At 43.8% G+C, this 18,305-nt stretch overlaps 1 protein-coding gene across 7 annotated transcripts in view; it reads right to left on the bottom strand.

Annotated features, from left to right (window-relative positions):
- Nucleotides 1–18,305, bottom strand: part of DOCK11 (dedicator of cytokinesis 11) — a 310,527-nt gene that overhangs the window by 125,695 nt on the left and 166,527 nt on the right. For 4 of the 7 annotated variants that reach the window (XM_029606693.1, XM_029606692.1, XM_029606696.1 and 1 more), the window contains 3 exons: nucleotides 14,495–14,606; nucleotides 9,852–10,027; nucleotides 1,176–1,292 (listed from right to left, as the gene is read on the bottom strand). In XM_029606693.1, the coding sequence (XP_029462553.1) occupies nucleotides 1,176–1,292; nucleotides 9,852–10,027; nucleotides 14,495–14,606 (405 nt within the window). Of the gene's footprint in view, nucleotides 1–1,175; nucleotides 1,293–9,851; nucleotides 10,028–13,834; nucleotides 13,874–14,494; nucleotides 14,607–18,305 lie in introns of all 7 variants that reach the window. The other 3 variants (XM_029606694.1, XM_029606691.1, XM_029606690.1) reach the window with 1 other exon arrangement.

Below are 18,305 nucleotides of genomic sequence, written 5' to 3' on the forward strand. Positions count from 1 at the left end.
AAGCACCTGCGACAGCAGAAGTCCAGTCTTTTCTTGTGAGGAAGTTTTTGGGCTACCCCTCTTCACTGGGAGCCTGGCTGGGTCAGCAAGTTCCCACCCTAAGACTTTTCTACCCAAGGAGTCACCAATGCAGAACTACAAGGAAAGAAGTAAGATCAAAGAGATCCCATCCAGATCTCTAACAACATGGGACAGGATACAGGACTGGGATTTTGGGAAGACGCTGGACTGTAAGGTAGGATTATTGCTGTGCTAGAGGGGACCCATGCCCTTGGAATCCCGGTTAAGCTGCTGGGAGAGCTTTGAGTGCACAATTTACAACACCATAGGAATCTCAACCAGTTTGCTGAAATAAAAGGAGACCGACCCATAGTGAAATACTCTGACTGTACAGGAATCACCTGTAACTGAACAAGTATTTAAAACTAGATTTTATTTTACCTTAAACTAATCAGTAAATTATAATTTAACACCCAGTTCCTGGTCCTGCCTGCTCTTTCACAGCATTTCCCTCCCTGGGATGCCACAGCTACCAACACACACCCAAGATCACAAACTATTGTCTGGGCCATAGATGAGAGTCTCCCCCCATAGAAAGAATCCCCCCTCCCAGGGATCAAGAGTCAAACTTGGGATGGAGTCAGCTAGCCGGAGCAGCCCCAAAGTTTATAAATAAGATTGTGTGCCCTTGCGACTAAACACCCCAGGTAAGGATTGCATTTATAACATGCATGCATATATGCACATATGTTATAAAATGGCCATGTCCCTGGGAATGAGCCAATGAATGTGCACACATGTGCACCCGCACACCTGTTTAAAAGTTACTGCCTAAGGCTTTTCTCCCATTCTGTGTCTATGGGAAAAATGGTTAGTGAATCAGGCCCTGAGTTAGACCAGATAAGTAGAGCCATGCCAATCCTCCCACTGCCCGCCCATAACTTATCTGGCTAACTACTTAGCCAGATAGGCTTAATCCAGCTAAATGGCAGCCGCTGAGCATAGCCAGACATTCAGCGGCCACTACTTATCCGGCTAAGTAGCATTCAGCGATTTTTGAAAATCGGGCTCCAAGTGCATATGCTGTACTATCAATAGCCTTGCAACAGTGTGAGCGCAAGTGAAACAGAAAGTTAATTAAACCAGGACGGATGCAAGTCCAGGAAGTTACTCACTGAATGAGTCATTGTCGCGCACTGATACAGCGTGTCCTTGCCAGCCAGTCGTGATATGTTCTCCAACAGCAATCCGAGCAGTGGCAGATAGAGCTGGGCTACTTTAGCCTGCTGGTTCTGAGAAATAAGAGGAAAAATGGTGTAGAACAAGATGCCTACCACTTGTCAGAACTTTGAGCCAAATCAGAGCACCAAGAACTTTAATTATTCATAGAAGGAGCGCTCGCTTCTTGTGGTGTCTATGGAAAAAAAAATACCATTTTCATCGCTGGATTTCCATAATGACCCCTGAAGAAGAAAAGTGGTTTTGAAACGCCGCAGCATCGGGTTGGTTTTAGATGAGACAATATTTGAGCTTCGTCCTATTCACCTTATTCCTGTGGACCCAATGTCATTGGAAGCCTGCCTTTGAGATCCTAACCCTTGAGACTTGAGATAAGTATTGGTTTTTCATTTTGTTTTGCATGACCTCAGTCTGGAAAATTTTACTTGCATTTAAAAAAATTATTTTCAAAACAATATGGGACTTGGAGAACTGGAACTATTAAAGACCGATGATTAGAAACAATCCGGCACCCAACAATGGGATGTAAGGTGCTAAGATAAATGGTCTGGTCCCAATGCCTTTCTAAACAAGGCTGTTTTGAATGCAAAGCGTGTTTTCCTTAACTAGTGTGTGTTTGTTCTTTCTCTATTTATGCTATCCCAGCAGCAGCTTTGACTTACATCTGAATTTTTTTAGGGCTGCAATTAGGACAGGTTAATACAGTGTTAAACTATTCATGGCCTGCTGTTTATATCATGGTATACTAAACCTCCACCACTGTAAGGGACCAATGTAATAAGTCCCGCGGCAAAACAGGCACCAATAAAGAGTGCGGGTTTTAATCACCGCACATGGCTGAAGATGCTGCTTCCACGGGATGTAAAAAATAGGGATGTGCATTCGTTTGCAACGAAATAGGAAATAAAGACGATATTTCCTATTTCGTCGCATTTCGGGGGGGGGGGGGGCCTGACAAAACAAAAGGAAAACCCATGAAATTTTGTGTGGTTTTCCTATCATTTTTTCAGGGGGAAGAAAGGGCACATTTAAAAAAAAACAAAAAACCCAAACCCACCCCAACCCTTCAAATTAAATTAATTATAACCCCCCACCCTCCCGACCCCCCCAAAACTTACTGAAAGTCCCTGGTGGTCCAGCGGGGGTCCCGGGAGCAATCTCCCCCTCTCGGGCTGTCGGCTGCCACTAATCAAAATGGCACCGGTGGCCCTTTGCCCTTACCATGTGACAGGGGCTACCAGTGCCATTGGTCGGCCCCTGTCACATGGTAGGAGCAATGGATGGCCCGCGTCGAGAGGGTGGGGGGATTATAGGGATGTGCAAAGTGGATTTTCCCGAAATTTCGGGAAAATTCGTTTCGGGGCGGCCGGAAAAAAAACGGCCCGAACCACGGGAAACTAAATTTCTCGTGGTGGGCTGATAACGATGGCCGAACCAAAAGGTTCGGCCGAATCACATCCTTAGTAAAAAAACCATACATAATGCAAATGATTTGTGCACAGAAAACCATGCGCATATGGAGAAATGTGTGTTCCTAAGCAAGATAAGGACCTATGTAATAAGCGGCCGCATCCGTGCTCAAAAAAACCCAAGCCGATAATCCACACATAAAAGCGAGCGAGCAAACGGGTCTCTCTATTAAGTGAAAGTATGAGCCTGGAAAGTTCTTTTAATATTTCAAATAAATGTGCTGCAGAAAATATGGCAAATATTTTCATGGATGCCAATTCACACTGGCATAACAGCGAGATAGGTACTCAGTTGGGCACCAATCTGGATGCTCGGGTGCCGACATAGGCACTCAACCGGTAGCGAATATGGATGCGCTGGCACCCAGAAAGATGCCTAGCAAATTTTGCCACTCAAGCACTGAGCTAGGTGGTTAGTTGGCTGCGTATCTATACTATCGGGTGCCCAGAAAGGCGCCTAGCTAATCTTGCCACTCAGGCACTGAGTTCAGTTCTTACTTGGTTGCAAATCTATACGATTGAGCACCCAGAAAAGCGCCTAGCGAAGCACCTACCTAAGCTGGCCGCTCTGTCGCCAAGAAAAGTGCCTAGCGATGCTGGCTGCTTGGATAATCAATGAAAGGTGGTCTATATATCCTGATGAGCTGTGTCGTCCCCCCAAAAGTCAGAGAGGCCAGCCACACACAACAACCAGCATGGAGATCACAACAGATGACAGAAGATGCGGAGACCGATCACTGTGGATACTCCTGGCAGTGGTTTAATTGTGTAGCTCAGTTGCTTATAGCTATTTTTTACCTTGTGATTTGAGTTAACTTAACCCCTCTTCGTATGTGAGATTTTCTTTTTTTTCCAGATTGACAAGAACAAAGACTGCTCTGCAGGATAAAGTGTAAAATCTGAGTTTTTTTTCTCTCTCTCCTAGATTTTGTTTTGGGTTTTTTTGGGGGTTTTTTTTTACTGATCTGTTTTAAAAATTCTGATTTTTTGCTTAATTCTGGATCCAAATAATTATTTTTTTTGGCTTTTAAAAGGCCTACTTTTTTAGCTGTAATGTTCGATAATTGTTTTCTGTTTGTGGTTGTCTGTCATTATGTGTTCTGTTGTGTGTAATTATATGCTGTTCATCTTACACTGTGTACAGATGAAGACAGAGTTTACTGACTATGGAAGAGGGCAATGAATAAACAGTAACTTCTGACATCATTTAAGTGAAACAGACACTGCTGAGGTTTTATGGGCAAAATGTTTTGAATAATATATTCTAGAGTATAATATGCTAAGGGGTGATAACTTAAATTTATTTTTCTTTTTCCCTGTTAACTTTTGTTTAAATTCAGACATAATCCATGAACCTGCAGGCAAGGAGGTACTATGGGGTGTTCTTTGGGGGGGGGAGGGTACTGGGTTTTGGTTTGTTTTTTTACAAGTACTTGTGAATTTTTGTTTTCTCCTTCCCCTTTTCCTCCTTCCACTTTTTGGGGTTTACATTATGTGTCATGATTTTATATGTACAGTTTGAATGAATGAATGAATGAATGAGAACCTAGGCTGCTTTTGTCTGAATATTGTGTTATCTTATAAAAAAACGGGGAAACAAAGAAGGGATTGGACATTATGTAGCTGCTTCACTGCGAGAATAGTGAATCCAGGCCTAAGACAAAACAATATTGGATATCCATATATATTAATGTATATGGGATTATTACATACAAGAAATTATGGTTTATTCTAGAGTTTCTTATTTACTTAATTTCAGTTTTTTATTCATCTCATATCAGGTATTAATCCATAAACACAAACATCTGAATTAGTGATGAGAGTGCAGAGGCTGTGTTTCGAGGACAGCTTCCAGAGTGCTGTGCTGCATCATTTGTCATTGACCTCATAACTTGAAATCAACCTACCCTTTGCCACAGAAGATTTCATTTATGGACTGAAGTGCTCAGAATTTCCTTATTCCATGGGGGTGGCCTGACTTAGACACTGTTTTTAAGCACTATGCATATCTAGATCTCTTTGAAATGTAATAACTGACATGTTTATGATACACTTAGCTAACACCTAGTCACACTGTTACTTGCAGATGCTATTTTGATTCTCAGGTTAATGATACAGTCTGAATTGATGCACTTTTATTGCTCCATAGTTGCTGTTCTCTGAGTTAATGGTTCAGCAGCATATGCTATCTGTACATCAATTTGACACCCTGATAGTAACATTTTTTTGTAGAAAGAACTAGAATAGATTTTTGAAACAGGAAATTTTTTTTGTTTTTATTTTTTGCACCACAGGGGGCTGGAGGAATATGTGCTACACCTGAATTTAACTGTGTTGCGTTCGTGCCTGTTCTCGACCTCGCTCCACCCTCTCTACCTTAGAGGCGACTCCCTTCGGGTCTGACGGACAGATGCTCCTGCAGCTTCTCCTCGCTGTACTTCCTGGAATCCCCGGGCTGGCCTGACGCTGCGGATCCACCATATTCCTGATGACGTAAAGGCGCGCGCGCTCCAGGGTTTGTACCATCAAGGGCGCGAACCTCGGGGGCGTCCCCCCCCGTAGTGACATCATCCGCTTCCACTTTAAAAGGTCTTTGCTTGCAACTACGAATCGAGTTAGCAAGGGGAATTCTTTCTCCGCTGCTCTGCCTCCACCACCTTACCAGGGGTACCCGCTCTCTCTTCTTAATTTCAGATTACTAAGACGGGATCAGGTACTCGCTCTTTGAGGGCCTACCTTCCCGAATGCTCAGAAGACTCCTGACTACCTAGAAGCGATCGCAGACGTGAACACAGTGAGTTCTTTCCCTGTACGTACCCGGATCAGTCCAGACCATGGGTTAAGCCCCCGTTCCAGCAGGTGGAGACAGAGCAGAGTTCTGAGGCTGCCCATATAAGGACGGAACCCACCCAGGAACCCTCGGTATTTGTCTGTCTCCAGCAGTTGGAACAGCTCACCCTTTGGTTCCCTGTTTACCTTGCCCTTGGTAGTCTTTCTTCTTCTTTCTTTAGGGCAAGCTCACGCAAGTACATTTTTAGTTTACTTCTTAATTATTATAAAAAAAAAAAAAAAAATTCTTTTTGTCAGTTTTCTCTGACTGACTGTGTCAGGGCAGACAGTTTTGTCTCCCTCGCTCTTGGGGTTCCTAGGGGGGCTTTGCCCCTTGATTTCTGTCAGCCTAGGTTCCCTTCCCAGTGACCTAGTGTGGGTGATACTGGTGGTGCCAGTCCCTCTCCCCACGTGCCCCGAGATGCCCATACCTCGGTGGAGCTTCAGGGAGGATTATTATACCCCTGCCTCGGTGAATGCAATGAATTATTAATGTGAATAAACTGTTTTTTGTTTTTCTAAGCTTTCACAGAATATATTTTTTACTTGTCTTTGTTTAAATTAAAAAAAAAAAAAAAAAGGCAGCAGTTTGATTTTGTGAGGAGGGAGCGGGCTTCAATCTCCCGCCCAGCTCCTCAGGGGCTCCCTGCTCAGCTGTTTTTAATTACCTTAGCGGCTGCTTCCCTGCTCTATGCCGCGGCCATCTGGCTGTTTAGCCTGTGGAGAGTTGGCCTCCCGGCTCTCCCGCGAAGGGGTATGTTCAAGGTGCATTTCAGGGGGTGAGGGCTCGCTCTCGGAGGGGGTGAGGGCTCGCTCTCGGGGGGGTGGCTCGGATCCCCACTCACCTCACACACACACCCCCCCCCCCCCCCGTAAGTAATCCGGTCCGGGCCCTTTTTTTCCTCAGAATTTGTTTTATTAATGCTTGATTCTTACCTGGCCAGTTTACAGAGGGAGGTGGCCCCCCCTCCTAATTTTTCCCCCCTTCCTAACCCTCCTAATTTCCCGGTGCCTTCCCCTGACGTTGTCCCGGACCCTCAGGGCTCTGTTAGGGTTCGTGTAGTCCCGGGAGCTCCCCCTCCCCCGGTGGATTCCCCTCCCCTGGTAGACCCCCCTCCCCAGCCTCTTTTGGACCTTTTTGATGCAGGGGATGATGATGATTCTACTGCCCCCCCCCTTAGAGGGCGATGATCCCCGGGTCCTGCGCTTATTTCGGCGGGAGGAGCTGGAGCCTCTTATTCCCTTCATTCTTCAGGAATTGGGAATTGATGCCCCCCCCCAGATGATTCTGTGGCGGCGGCAATGACCCCAAATGCGGACCCGGACCTGGCGGGACTTAGGGCTTTACCGCGTACTTTCCCTTTTCATCCTATGCATCGCTTGCTCCTCCTCAGGGAATGGGAGTCCCCAGAGACGGGTCTTTGTGTTGGAAGAGCTATGGATAAATTATACCCGCTCCCTGAGAACTGCCTGGATATGTTAAAAATTCCTAAGGTGGATTCTTCTGTCACCGCTGTGACAAAGCGCACTACCATTGCACTGTGAAATGCTTATGAACAGGCAAGAGTCTGTTTATTTAGTTATTCCACTAGGTCTATGATGAGAAAGCAGTTATTATTAACTTATAATAAAACCTGAGAGAAAAAGTGAAGGCCACACAGCTGCACCTGAGATTTGATAAGAAATCAGAGGGAGGGATCATCACTGCTTTCACAAGCATTTTTAGTGTATAAGGAGAGACAGTGAGAGAGAGGGGGGAGGGGGGAGAGTGGCTCTTGGATGTGATAGCACAGGCTGATCCTTCGGAAACATGAAAGGAAACATGTTTATTTTGTTTGGCTGGGCAAACAAATAAGCGTGGGAGTAGCTTGCTTATTGCGGCCGGTTACTACCCCTAAACATTTAGGCTTGATACTTCACACTGATGCAGCTCCAGCACTGCTCTCTACATCAATTGGTGGGGGTGGAAAGAAATTAAAACCAAAAAGTTACCAATAAGGGTCCTGACCTCAGCAGTCAGAGTATGAGAAAAATAAGTATGAAAGCTGGTTGGGCAGACTGGATGGGCCATTTGGTCTTCTTCTGCTGTCATTTCTATGTTTCTATGTTTAAGGTTTTATAAATATATATGTAGCAGTTGTTATTATCTATTTTATTTGTTCTATCCTCCTATTTCTGAAATAAACTTACTTTCCTAAGTACCTGGAACTGTGATGTACTGAATCAAAGTTTGTATGTGACTCTGTGTTCAAGCCCCCAGGTATAATCCCAATAAATGTGTCTGTTTATCTTGGGTAAGCCCCCAAGGTAATGCTGTATGCAGGCAGGTGATAAGCCCCTCAGGTAGCACCCAGTGTAGACCTCAGTGAGCTCAGCCCCCAGGTCAGAACCCCCGGGCAGAATGCCAGTGTGCACCGTCTGAACCCAGAACATAGGGATAGGAATGGGGGATGGGAAGGAGGCAAGGAACCTGTAATGAAGGAAGGAAAAGAAATCTGAAAGAAGGAGAGGAAGCTAAAAGGAGGGAGGGAAGGAGAGAGAAACCTGAAAAGAGGGAGGAAAGACGGAGAAGATCCAGGAGGCTGGGGGGACAAGAAACCTGAATGGATATTAGGGAGGCAGGGAGAAGAGGAGAAAAATCGAATGGAGGGAGAAATGTGGGGGGGGGGAAAGGAACATGAAATCTGAATCTGGAAGGTCAGAGAGAGAAGAACCTGACAGGGAGGAGATGGCAGAGAGGAATCTTCTGAGACTGAGACTTTGGCACCTTATCTCAAGGATTATGATGTTCAAAAGTTGGCAACCCTTGTAGCACAGCTCTAACTCAGCCAGAGAGATAGCACAGTGTATATATATCACTGTATATGAAGTGTTTTAGACATTGCGTTGCTATCAGGATCATGCCTGAACCATGAAGATCACTACTTATTTATTGCTGCAATTAAAATATAATTCTTGGCATAATAACAAAAATTAGTTAGTCATTTGTGAATTATACATGCATTTTGAAATGCTGGATGTTTTAAAAACATTTGGAATATCTGGCATTAACTCGGTAAAGAGAACTAAACATAAAATATAAATATTCTTATTGTTAATGTTCCCGCCATGTCACAATCAATAAAAAAGAAAACTTGGCACTGAAACACTAAAAAGTTACAGACATGGGATAAAATGAAACTGTTTAATTGGTAGTGAAGAGATAAGCACAGGAACCCAGGAAACAAACAAATCCATTGCTTTGTGTATAAATGTGCCCTTTTAGCACTCTAATCCTGTAAACTTTGAAGTCAATATCTGGATGGTTTGCCTGGTTAAGCTCAAGGTTTAATTGGACAAATTGCAAGTTTTAAATTTCCCATTGCTCTAAATTGCTCTGATTTATCCAGCTAACTGAATAAAAAGCTGGATAAAGGTTAGCCAGATAGGTTGGAAGTGTTCCAGAGGTCTTCCAGAATGAATTTAGCTGGATAATTTATCTGGCTAAGAATAGCAGTGCCAGTGAGCAGTCCTAAAGTGAGCTGGATAAGTTTATCCTGCTCGCTAGGTCCGTATCTGGCTATATTCAGCGGAGTGCCTCATTGGCAATGCTCTGTTGAATATCCTTGACAATTTATCTGGCTAAGAATAGCAGTGCAAGTGAGCAGTCCTAAAGTGAGCTGGATAAGTTTATCCTGCTCGCTAGGTCCGTATCTGGCTATATTCAGCGGAGTGCCTCATTGGCAATGCTCTGTTGAATATCCTTGACAATTTATCTGGCTAAGAATAGCAGTGCAAGTGAGCAGTCCTAAAGTGAGCTGGATAAGTTTATCCTGCTCGCTAGGTCCGTATCTGGCTATATTCAGTGGAGTGCCTCATTGGCAATGCTCTGTTGAATATCCTTGACAATTTATCTGGCTAAGAATAGCAGTGCAAGTGAGCAGTCCTAAAGTGAGCTGGATAAGTTTATCCTGCTCGCTAGGTCCGTATCCGGCTATATTCAGTGGAGTGCCTCATTGGCAATGCTCTGTTGAATATCCTTGACAATTTATCTGGCTAAGAATAGCAGTGCAAGTGAGCAGTCCTAAAGTGAGCTGGATAAGTTTATCCTGCTCGCTAGGTCCGTATCCGGCTATATTCAGTGGAGTGCCTCATTGGCAGTGCTCTGCTGAATATCCTTGACAATTTATCCGGCTAAACGTAGCTGCATAAATTGTCCATTTGCCATGCTGCTGAATCTTGACCTCTAGATGTTACATTTCTTGTGCAGTAGATACTTGGGAAGGTTTCACACACCTCTAAAATATTGCATTCAGTCAATGAATCTTGCCTTACCTTGTGCTGGTATCTGCTGTCAAAGGCGTGCTTTATTAACAGATTCTTTAACGTGATGATGGTGGTGCATCTGATGTCAAAATTATCGTGAAAAGCAATGGCCGCCTCCCTTAGCAGCAGCCCCGCTAAAAAGTGATTCTTGCAATATTCATCAGACAAACTGTATTCAAGACTGTCTGCATTAAACAGAAAAATGAAGATAAGCGATATTTTTAACCCATCACCACCCCCTCCTCCAAGAAGGGCCCAACCCTCTCCACCCTCCAAATAAAGCAAAAAGTTGCCAGGTTGGATCAAAATCATAAAAACCCAACTCCGGGTATCTGGGTATTTGCCTTCGGGCGGGGGTTATTCGCTCCCAAGCTGCGATTGGATTCAAATGAATAGGAAATGGGGGGGGGGGGGGGGGGGGGGGGGAGTAAGGAAGAAGAAGGCATTGGGTATGATCAGACTATGGAGGGGTAAGGTTTTACATTCATTATCCAAGATGGTGAATTTCTGGCTCAAATATGTTCCTGCCTGATAGTGACATAAGATGGCAGAGTTTTAGGCCATCTACTCTATGGAATGGCAGTTTACCCTAGTCCTCATCAGATATGCTTGGTCTATACTGCTTTGAAGTTCAGGGAAGAACATTTCACTTATACTCTTATTATATGCTACGCTTCCAGTTCTAATTATGCCATGGCCAAAATAGTGACTTTTACTAATATTTAGACAGGCTTTAAAATGTTAAGAATTAGTCCAGCCAACTTTGGAATGGAGAGAAAAGTTACACATTTAGCTTAACACGTTGCTTTCCTCACCATTTCAACAATTTTCATATGTGAACAGTAAGCACTTGCGGCTTCAGAATCACATTCTCTCTCCAAAATATCACATCTACACTAATGTAGAGAAGCAAACAAAGGGATATCCTGCACGTCACATTCCGTTCAACCTCTGTGCCAATTCTGAGCATGGGTTTTTATTTTATGAATGCATATTTTCCCCTCAATTAGTTACTCAAACATTTTAAGAGCATTTTGCAGACGATAATTTACAACTCCCAGCCCTTCCGGCTTCTACTATGAATGTAATTAAACTCAGGGATGATAACTTTCAAACCACTGTGGTGTGACAGTATTTTATAACCCGTGTGTATCAGATGTGCACGTATTATAAAATATGTGTATCTTTACCCTGCAACATAGGCATCTACGCACGGTTACTCACGAACACATTCAATAAACTGAAAGCGAGTATTTCAATGCATTGAACGCATGTATTTTTCTACCTATTTTAACATATGCACGTATATTTTATGCACGAAAATAAAGTAGGACACTCACGTAAACTGAGATTTATGAGTGGAAGTCGGATTATTTTTATTGAAATTACCAATTTTACCAATTGCGCCACCAGTTCACACAGTCCTTCTCTAGTTTACAGAGTCCATCCTGATTTTCTAGCCTAAACTCCCCAAAGTTCACCCACACATCCCACCCGCGTTTAATATTACTTATGCAAGACAGTTATTGTCTTTTAAAACAGCAATTTATGTGCAGAAATGTGGCCCTGCCCCACAATGCCCCGAGGTCACCCCCTTTCTATGTGCGCCCGAAAGCAAAAATCCGCAAATATCTTTGATGTTTATAAAACAGCATGCGGGCGGGCAGGCAGATGCTGCTTATGTGAGCATTTGCTCATTTTTACACATGCAACTCGTTGAAAATTTACCCAAAGTAAAAGCTGGATTGGCTCAAACTGCTATGCAGCAGGAGTCATAAAACATCCCCTGATTATGCAGCAGATGAGCAGTTGGCAAAGTAAGCTTGACTCTGTGTAAGATCAGAATAACAGTGTTGCAGCCTGCAGCCTAAGGAACATTTTTTACTTCATAACATCGTGTACGTTTAGCGCTACAGGCAATATAGTATTCACCATTTTCAATTTTAGGACTAATAAGACAGGCTGACCTTTTCATTCAAAACTATGTCATGATTTTCTGAATCTTTTGTTAATTAGCAATGTATCTCAATGGACCCTTTTGTCTCAGATGGAAAATTGTGGGGTAGATATTCAAACCCTGGCCGGCTAAGTAAAGTGGCTGAATTAACACTGATCCGGCTAAGTTACAAGGATATTTAGAGGCACAGCTATGCCGCTGAATATCCACAGTGAATGCGTACTTAGCCAGATAAGTTAAGTCTGGCTACGTCAGATCAGCTCTATGGTGCTTTACTCCCCATGGGCCAACCAATCAAATGGAATACTCTGTCTTGCGCATAAGGCACAGTGGGAATTCCAAAAGTCGTGGATATTGATTGCAAAGATATACAGCCTCTTTTGGGTGTGTATTGGGGCACCAGGCCACGTGGTAAGTGACTTCGAAATTCACTATACATGTGCATGACTCTAATACTCACACAGTCTTCTATGTTTTAGCACTTACAAAAGGTTTCTGGTTAATATGTTTTTTAATGTTCCTATAAACACTGATGGTGAAAAAAAAAATGGGTAATTCATTTTGAAAGAAACCGTGAGAATCCATTCCAAGAATTTATGAAAATGCTGGTAACAATGCTTTAAAATGAAATTATATACTGCAAATCCATTCATTAATAGAGGTAGGAAAAAACAAGTATCTGAACTTGAAGGATCCTTGACAGCGATGTCTGTGCGGTTTTACTTTTGCTAAGGACATTCGCTGGACTTGTTTGTCCTACAATTATATAAAGCATCTGAAAGCTCCAAACCTCAGCTCTGCAGAAATCTAAAATTGCTTCTGGGAAGGCACTGAAGATCTTGTGACCTTGTTGTCCCAAAAACCAAGACCCAGAAGCTTCCAGTAGCATCTTAGATGACCCCCCCCCCCCCACCTCCCAATCTGTCAAGAAGAAAATAAGTAAAAATGATAGAAGGGTTTTCTTAAATTGTATTTTCTCTGGAAATGTGTTCTCCCAGATCGCTGCTAGAAGATCTCTGATGGAATGCTGATCATTTGGATGGAGGGAGGTCTGACAAGGAAGCACCCTCAGCCAATCAGACAGCTCTCTGTCCTGCACACTTTATAGTAACAATGTTGGTCTGTATTACAGTGTTAGTGAAAAAGCACAGCTTTGATTAGGTTAAAGCAGTAGCACCACTTAATTTCTCAAATCATCTAGTTCTCTTTAATGTATCCTGTCGTTTTACCTTTGGGTCTTATTCTAAGTTTCCTTTCTTTTTTTTTCTACATATTTTCTTATACTTACTTTAAAAATTAAAAAACCCCTCTCTCTTTAGAATACAAGGTATTCCTTTTATGTATGTCCTCTAGTATTAAAAATCACCTTCTCTAAGATCACGCCATCTTCATACTTTGCTTGTATTAATGTGATGCTACCCTGTGAGTTTTATAAGGATCAGCACAGTAGCACCCCAAGTTACGGAGAAACATAGTGGTAGAGGTAGTGAGAAGATGTGTGAGTCAGAAGCAAAATTTTGCTCAGGCAGGTTTCAACCTGGTTTGGTTAAAAAACAATCTGCAGATTTGCCCAAGGAAATGGCAGGAAATATCCATCTATTTTTTTTGGGGGGGGAGGGGGGGGGGGCGTCTGGAGATCCACAGTGGGAACTCATGGGATTTCCATACATACTTGCCAGCTTAGTTCACAAACCTTCTTCTAAAGAAGTTTTTATGTTGTTACTAAGCAGGAAACGTTTCTAAACACTTCTCAGAAACGAAATGCAAACCAAAGAGAAAAAAGGAGAAATCTGATGGATTTTGCTTTAACGTATTCATGTCATTCACATCTCCACAAATTATTTACAGAAAATATACTTTCAAATCAGTAAGCTGAACAACTGCATTCTGTTTATGATTTACTGTTAGTTAAAAAAAAATTATATGGCAAGACGCAGCATTATTATTTTAATTAGTACACTGCAAACTAATTAATCTATGCTAATGCCAGCTTCAATTTTGTGCAAAACAGTCAGATCATCCCAATCCAACCTACCTAATGAAGTGAACCGTTCCACAGCATATGAAAAAAAATCTAGTTAATATGTAAAAAAGAAAAGGTAGAAATAAAACATAATGTAAAAATAAGAGTTAATAAAGCATGCAATAAACTTGAAATACGGGGACAGATCTCTGTTCTGCATTTGTGGCATACAGTTAGTGTATTACTGTTATTCTCTAATCAGCTCCTGTTTTCCCATGTACCTCAGACATTGAACTATACATTCTTAATGACATGTGGTATGCAGCTCCGCATCTTATCAGGGTAAACAGGCTAAACACATAACACATTTTCATTTATACCAGCAGTAAAAAATGGAGAATTATTTAAATAAGTGCAAGAGAAAGAGCAGGTGGAATGCCTGGAACCGCAAGGCCATCTTTGATAAGCTGTATTTCCTTGTCACATCTCTTCCTCTCAGTATTTGGTATTAATGGAATCTACACAAAATGACCCAAAAAAAAAAACAAAACATGCAGGAAAAGGGCTCCCTGGCTGTGTAGCACAAAGGAGGGGCTTCACGCAAGCCTGCGCCTAATGCACGTGGACAGACAAACGTGGGGAAGTTAATCAGCGTGCCTGCTTCACTACAAAAACACTCTTAAAACTTAAAACAGCTCAAGAGAACAGAAAGCAGAATTAGGCACACTCTACCTTGAACTCGCTGGAGTTTGGGTTTTGCAAATTGCATTGGTAAATTCAAAGGGATGTAATGCTCGTGATTGCAAACTGTTTGCAGAAATTCAAGTTTGTATTCTGTAAGTACCTGTGGGAAAAAGAATTTAAAATATGGTTAATGGGTATTCAGTGTTATTACATAAAATGGCTTAAAGAGTTAAGAATGGTAACAGGGGAGGGAACTCTGTGGAGCCGATGCAATAAAGTGCGCCCAGCCTAGCACACAGGTTAACGCAGTTGGATTCGCGTTTTGGATATGCTAGACCAGCTCTCGAAGCAATAAGGAGATTAGCGCATCCAAAACGCGAGGGAGGAGGAATAGCCTAGTGGTTAGAGCAGTGGACTATGAACCAGGAGACCAAGGTTCAAGTCCCGCTGTCACTCCTTGTGACCTTGGGCAAGTCACTTTACCCTACATTGCCTCAGGTACAAAAACTTAGATTGTAAGCCCTCTGGGGATAGAGAAATACCTACAGTACCTGAATGTAAACCGGTGTGATATCTCAATTGAGATGAATGTCGGTATATAAAAAAAAATAATAAATAAAATAAATGACTCCTTAGCCAACAGCACTCATCGCATGTAAATTCCATGTAGATGAGGCTATTAGCTATTACACCCTGCTGCAGAAACTCCCCCAGTGCCCAGCGCACCGTTGTGAATGTGGAAAAACTTAACTCCAGACCTGGAGCTGGCGCTAAGTCATTCCGCAAGCCAAGGGCTTATGGCAACAACTGCTCTTCTATATCGGGCAACCAAACTTTTCCAAAGGTTATTGCTAAACCGAAAGGAAACGAGAAGGATTAGAGCAAGTGTAGGGAAGAGGGCTCCAAAAATAAAAAAAAATATGAAACCACGCGTCAATTACGTTTTATTGGGAGCAGCACAGTGAGCCACACTGGTTCCCAAGGCACATGGTCCAAAGGAGCAGGAGAGGTGAATTGACAGACAGTCCACACACAGCACTGATGCAATTGTAGCCACTTCTCCTGGGTGCCCGATGCATTTGAGCGCTAGGGACGCACAAGGTTTCCCTTGCACGTCTTTTTTTTTTTAACACAGCAGCTCATTTTAATATTGCATCGGGCACCCAGGAGAGGTGGCCTCGCACGCGTTAGGAAAACAGGTGCTCAATAGAGCGCCCGTTTCAGAACGTGTCTTATTGATTCGGCCCCAAAGTCTGGAAGCAGAAGCTTGACTCACACGACCAGTTCATGTATTTATTAATTTGTTTTTTAAAAAAATTGCAGTCTGCACGTATCTTATGTTCACGGCAGATAAAATAAAATATACATCATTCAGACACAATAAAAACAATTACATTGACAAATTGACAAAAAGAGATGTTATAGCTGGTGGTAAAAAATATTCAGTAGTGGTGAACCAATGCTGTTGGAGGTAGGGATATGCCCAATCATATACCCGCATGAGCTTTTGAGAAGAATTTATAGAATTTCAGCTGTCTTCGGAATTGTTAGTACAAGGGAAAAGCGGATATGGTTTTTGGAAGGAGTTCCAAAGTGGGGGACCAGCAATCGAGAAAGCCCTGTCGCTGGTCTCGCCAAGCCATGCATGACGCATGTGAGGGACGTCCAATAATCCCTTATTATCATAAAATATGTCACTTCATTTCGAGGTGCGTGTTAGTGTACAGTTTCCTCGGTTCCGTTCTGGGCTACACGGGCCCACTTTCTGAACGCTGGCTGGGTTGACATATGCTTTAAATGCCATTGTAAAACAAAAAAAGGTGCAATGAAGTCCCCCAAGGCTTGCACTCACACCACTTACGTACACAATGACCTAGCTCTTAATGGTCCCTGCTGCTTTCCTCTGTTCCGAGAGCTGCTGCTGCTGCAGTCCTATCAGTAGCTGCCACTGGCTTTCCCGCCATTTCCCTCTCTAGCTGCTATACCTGATCTTCACTAGCACCGCTGCATGCCTAGCTCATTATTAGATGTGAAACAGATTTCATCACATGGCATAAGTATTGTGGTTGCCATGCTATTCCACTTGAAAATGTAGAAATAAACAGGCTATAGATGACACCTTTATACTGGACTAACTCAGTACCATTTGTGGCCAGTGAACAAAAGCTATTCTCCCTTCATCATACCTCTACAGCACATACTTTATCTGTGTATTCACAGCAAGGTATCAATGCACGTTTAAATGCATGGTACAGCTGAATGGCAACCCACAGGAAGTTACTTGTGACAATTACTCATCCAACTGTTTTTGTAGGTTGCTGACAGTCAGGCCGATACAGTAAAGTGCGGCCGCGGTTACCCTGCTTCTAACCCGCTTTCTACTCACAATTTGGCCGCGTTAATCCAACCCGCGATTCACTATCCCTTTTAACCCATCCTTACCGCTTCTTTAAATCAACGGGAAACCCTTTCCGCCCACGGCATGTATATGAGATGTAAACGATCGGATTAGCTATTCCCTCCCATACAGTAACGTGCGCCCCGATTATCGCTTTTTTAACCTGCAGTTTTGTCACGTGTTTAACCTGCTAACTTACCGCCTACCCTTACCCCTGCGTTAGTGTGGAGCGTCAGGTCAGAGAGACGAAATTTCACGGGCAAACGACCCCCTCACCCCCCGGGACAAGAGCCAGGATCGGGCAAACTTTCCCCCAGCCCCCGCTCACCTGCCCTGGTCGCGTCCATGGTGCCGGTCTCCCGTGCGGGCGTGCTGACAGCTCCAGAGCAGGAAGGAAGGACCTGTTGTTTCCAAGCATAACCTAAACTTTTGCCTGCCCAACCTAAAATCCAACGCACCGGGAAAGCCACTCTTCAGATCGCGACTAATCCCATCCCCCAGCCCCCGCTCACCTGCCCTGGCCGCGTCCATGGGTGCCGGTCTCCGGGGCAGCCCCAGTCCTCTCTCCCATCCTCCCGGGGGCAGCCGGCGGTGAGAGCGAGAGCAGCCCGGGGCGGATCGCGAGGCGGCTTCTAGCAGCCCCCGCCAGCGAGGGTGCATGAACGCACACCGTGACCTGAGCGCTCGGCTGGACGTCAGAGGTCACGGTGTGCGCCCATTCACCATCGCCGGCGAGGGCTGCTGGAAGCCGACTTGTGATCCGCCCCGGGCTGCTCTCGCTCTTGCCGCCGGCTGCCCCCGGGAGGATGGGAGAGAGGACTAGGGCTGCCCCGGAGACCGGCACCCATGGACGCGGCCAGGGCAGTTGAGCGGGGGCTGGGGGATGGGATTAGTCGCGATCTGAAGAGTGGCTTTCCCGGTGCGTTGGATTTTAGGTTTTTAGGTATTCTTTTGCTTAAAGTTGGGATCCACTTCCTGGTACCTGTCATTTGAAATGACATTTGAAATGACAGGTACCAGCGCACCCAGGATACTGTATAGGCGCTGTATAGGGCCTATACAGTAAAATGGATTGCGCTTCATGGACATGCATTGGACGCACATTGGACGTGGCTTGCATTTGCATGCCATTTAAATACAGTATCGAGCGGTATGTGATCCAGACTGTGCGTGTGGCAAATGTGGGTGCGCCCGGCACTAATGCACCTCTTTTTACCGCACCTTATTGTATCGGCCTGAGTGTTAATTAGGTGATAAAGCTACATCAATCCTGCTGCCTTTTCTAATTTCCTTTGCCTGTATAGCCTAAAAGTTAACTATACAAATATCCTATAGTCTATCACAAAAAGCTAGGAAAGCCAATAGTTAAAAACAGCAGCGAATTTCATTGACTGAGTTACATTTTTGTTTGGTACAAATGAGTGCACAACTTTATGGGGACTGACGTTTAGATGAAGATTT

This window comes from Rhinatrema bivittatum, chromosome 6 (genome assembly GCF_901001135.1).
Source record: "Rhinatrema bivittatum chromosome 6, aRhiBiv1.1, whole genome shotgun sequence".
NCBI lineage: Eukaryota > Metazoa > Chordata > Amphibia > Gymnophiona > Rhinatrematidae > Rhinatrema > Rhinatrema bivittatum.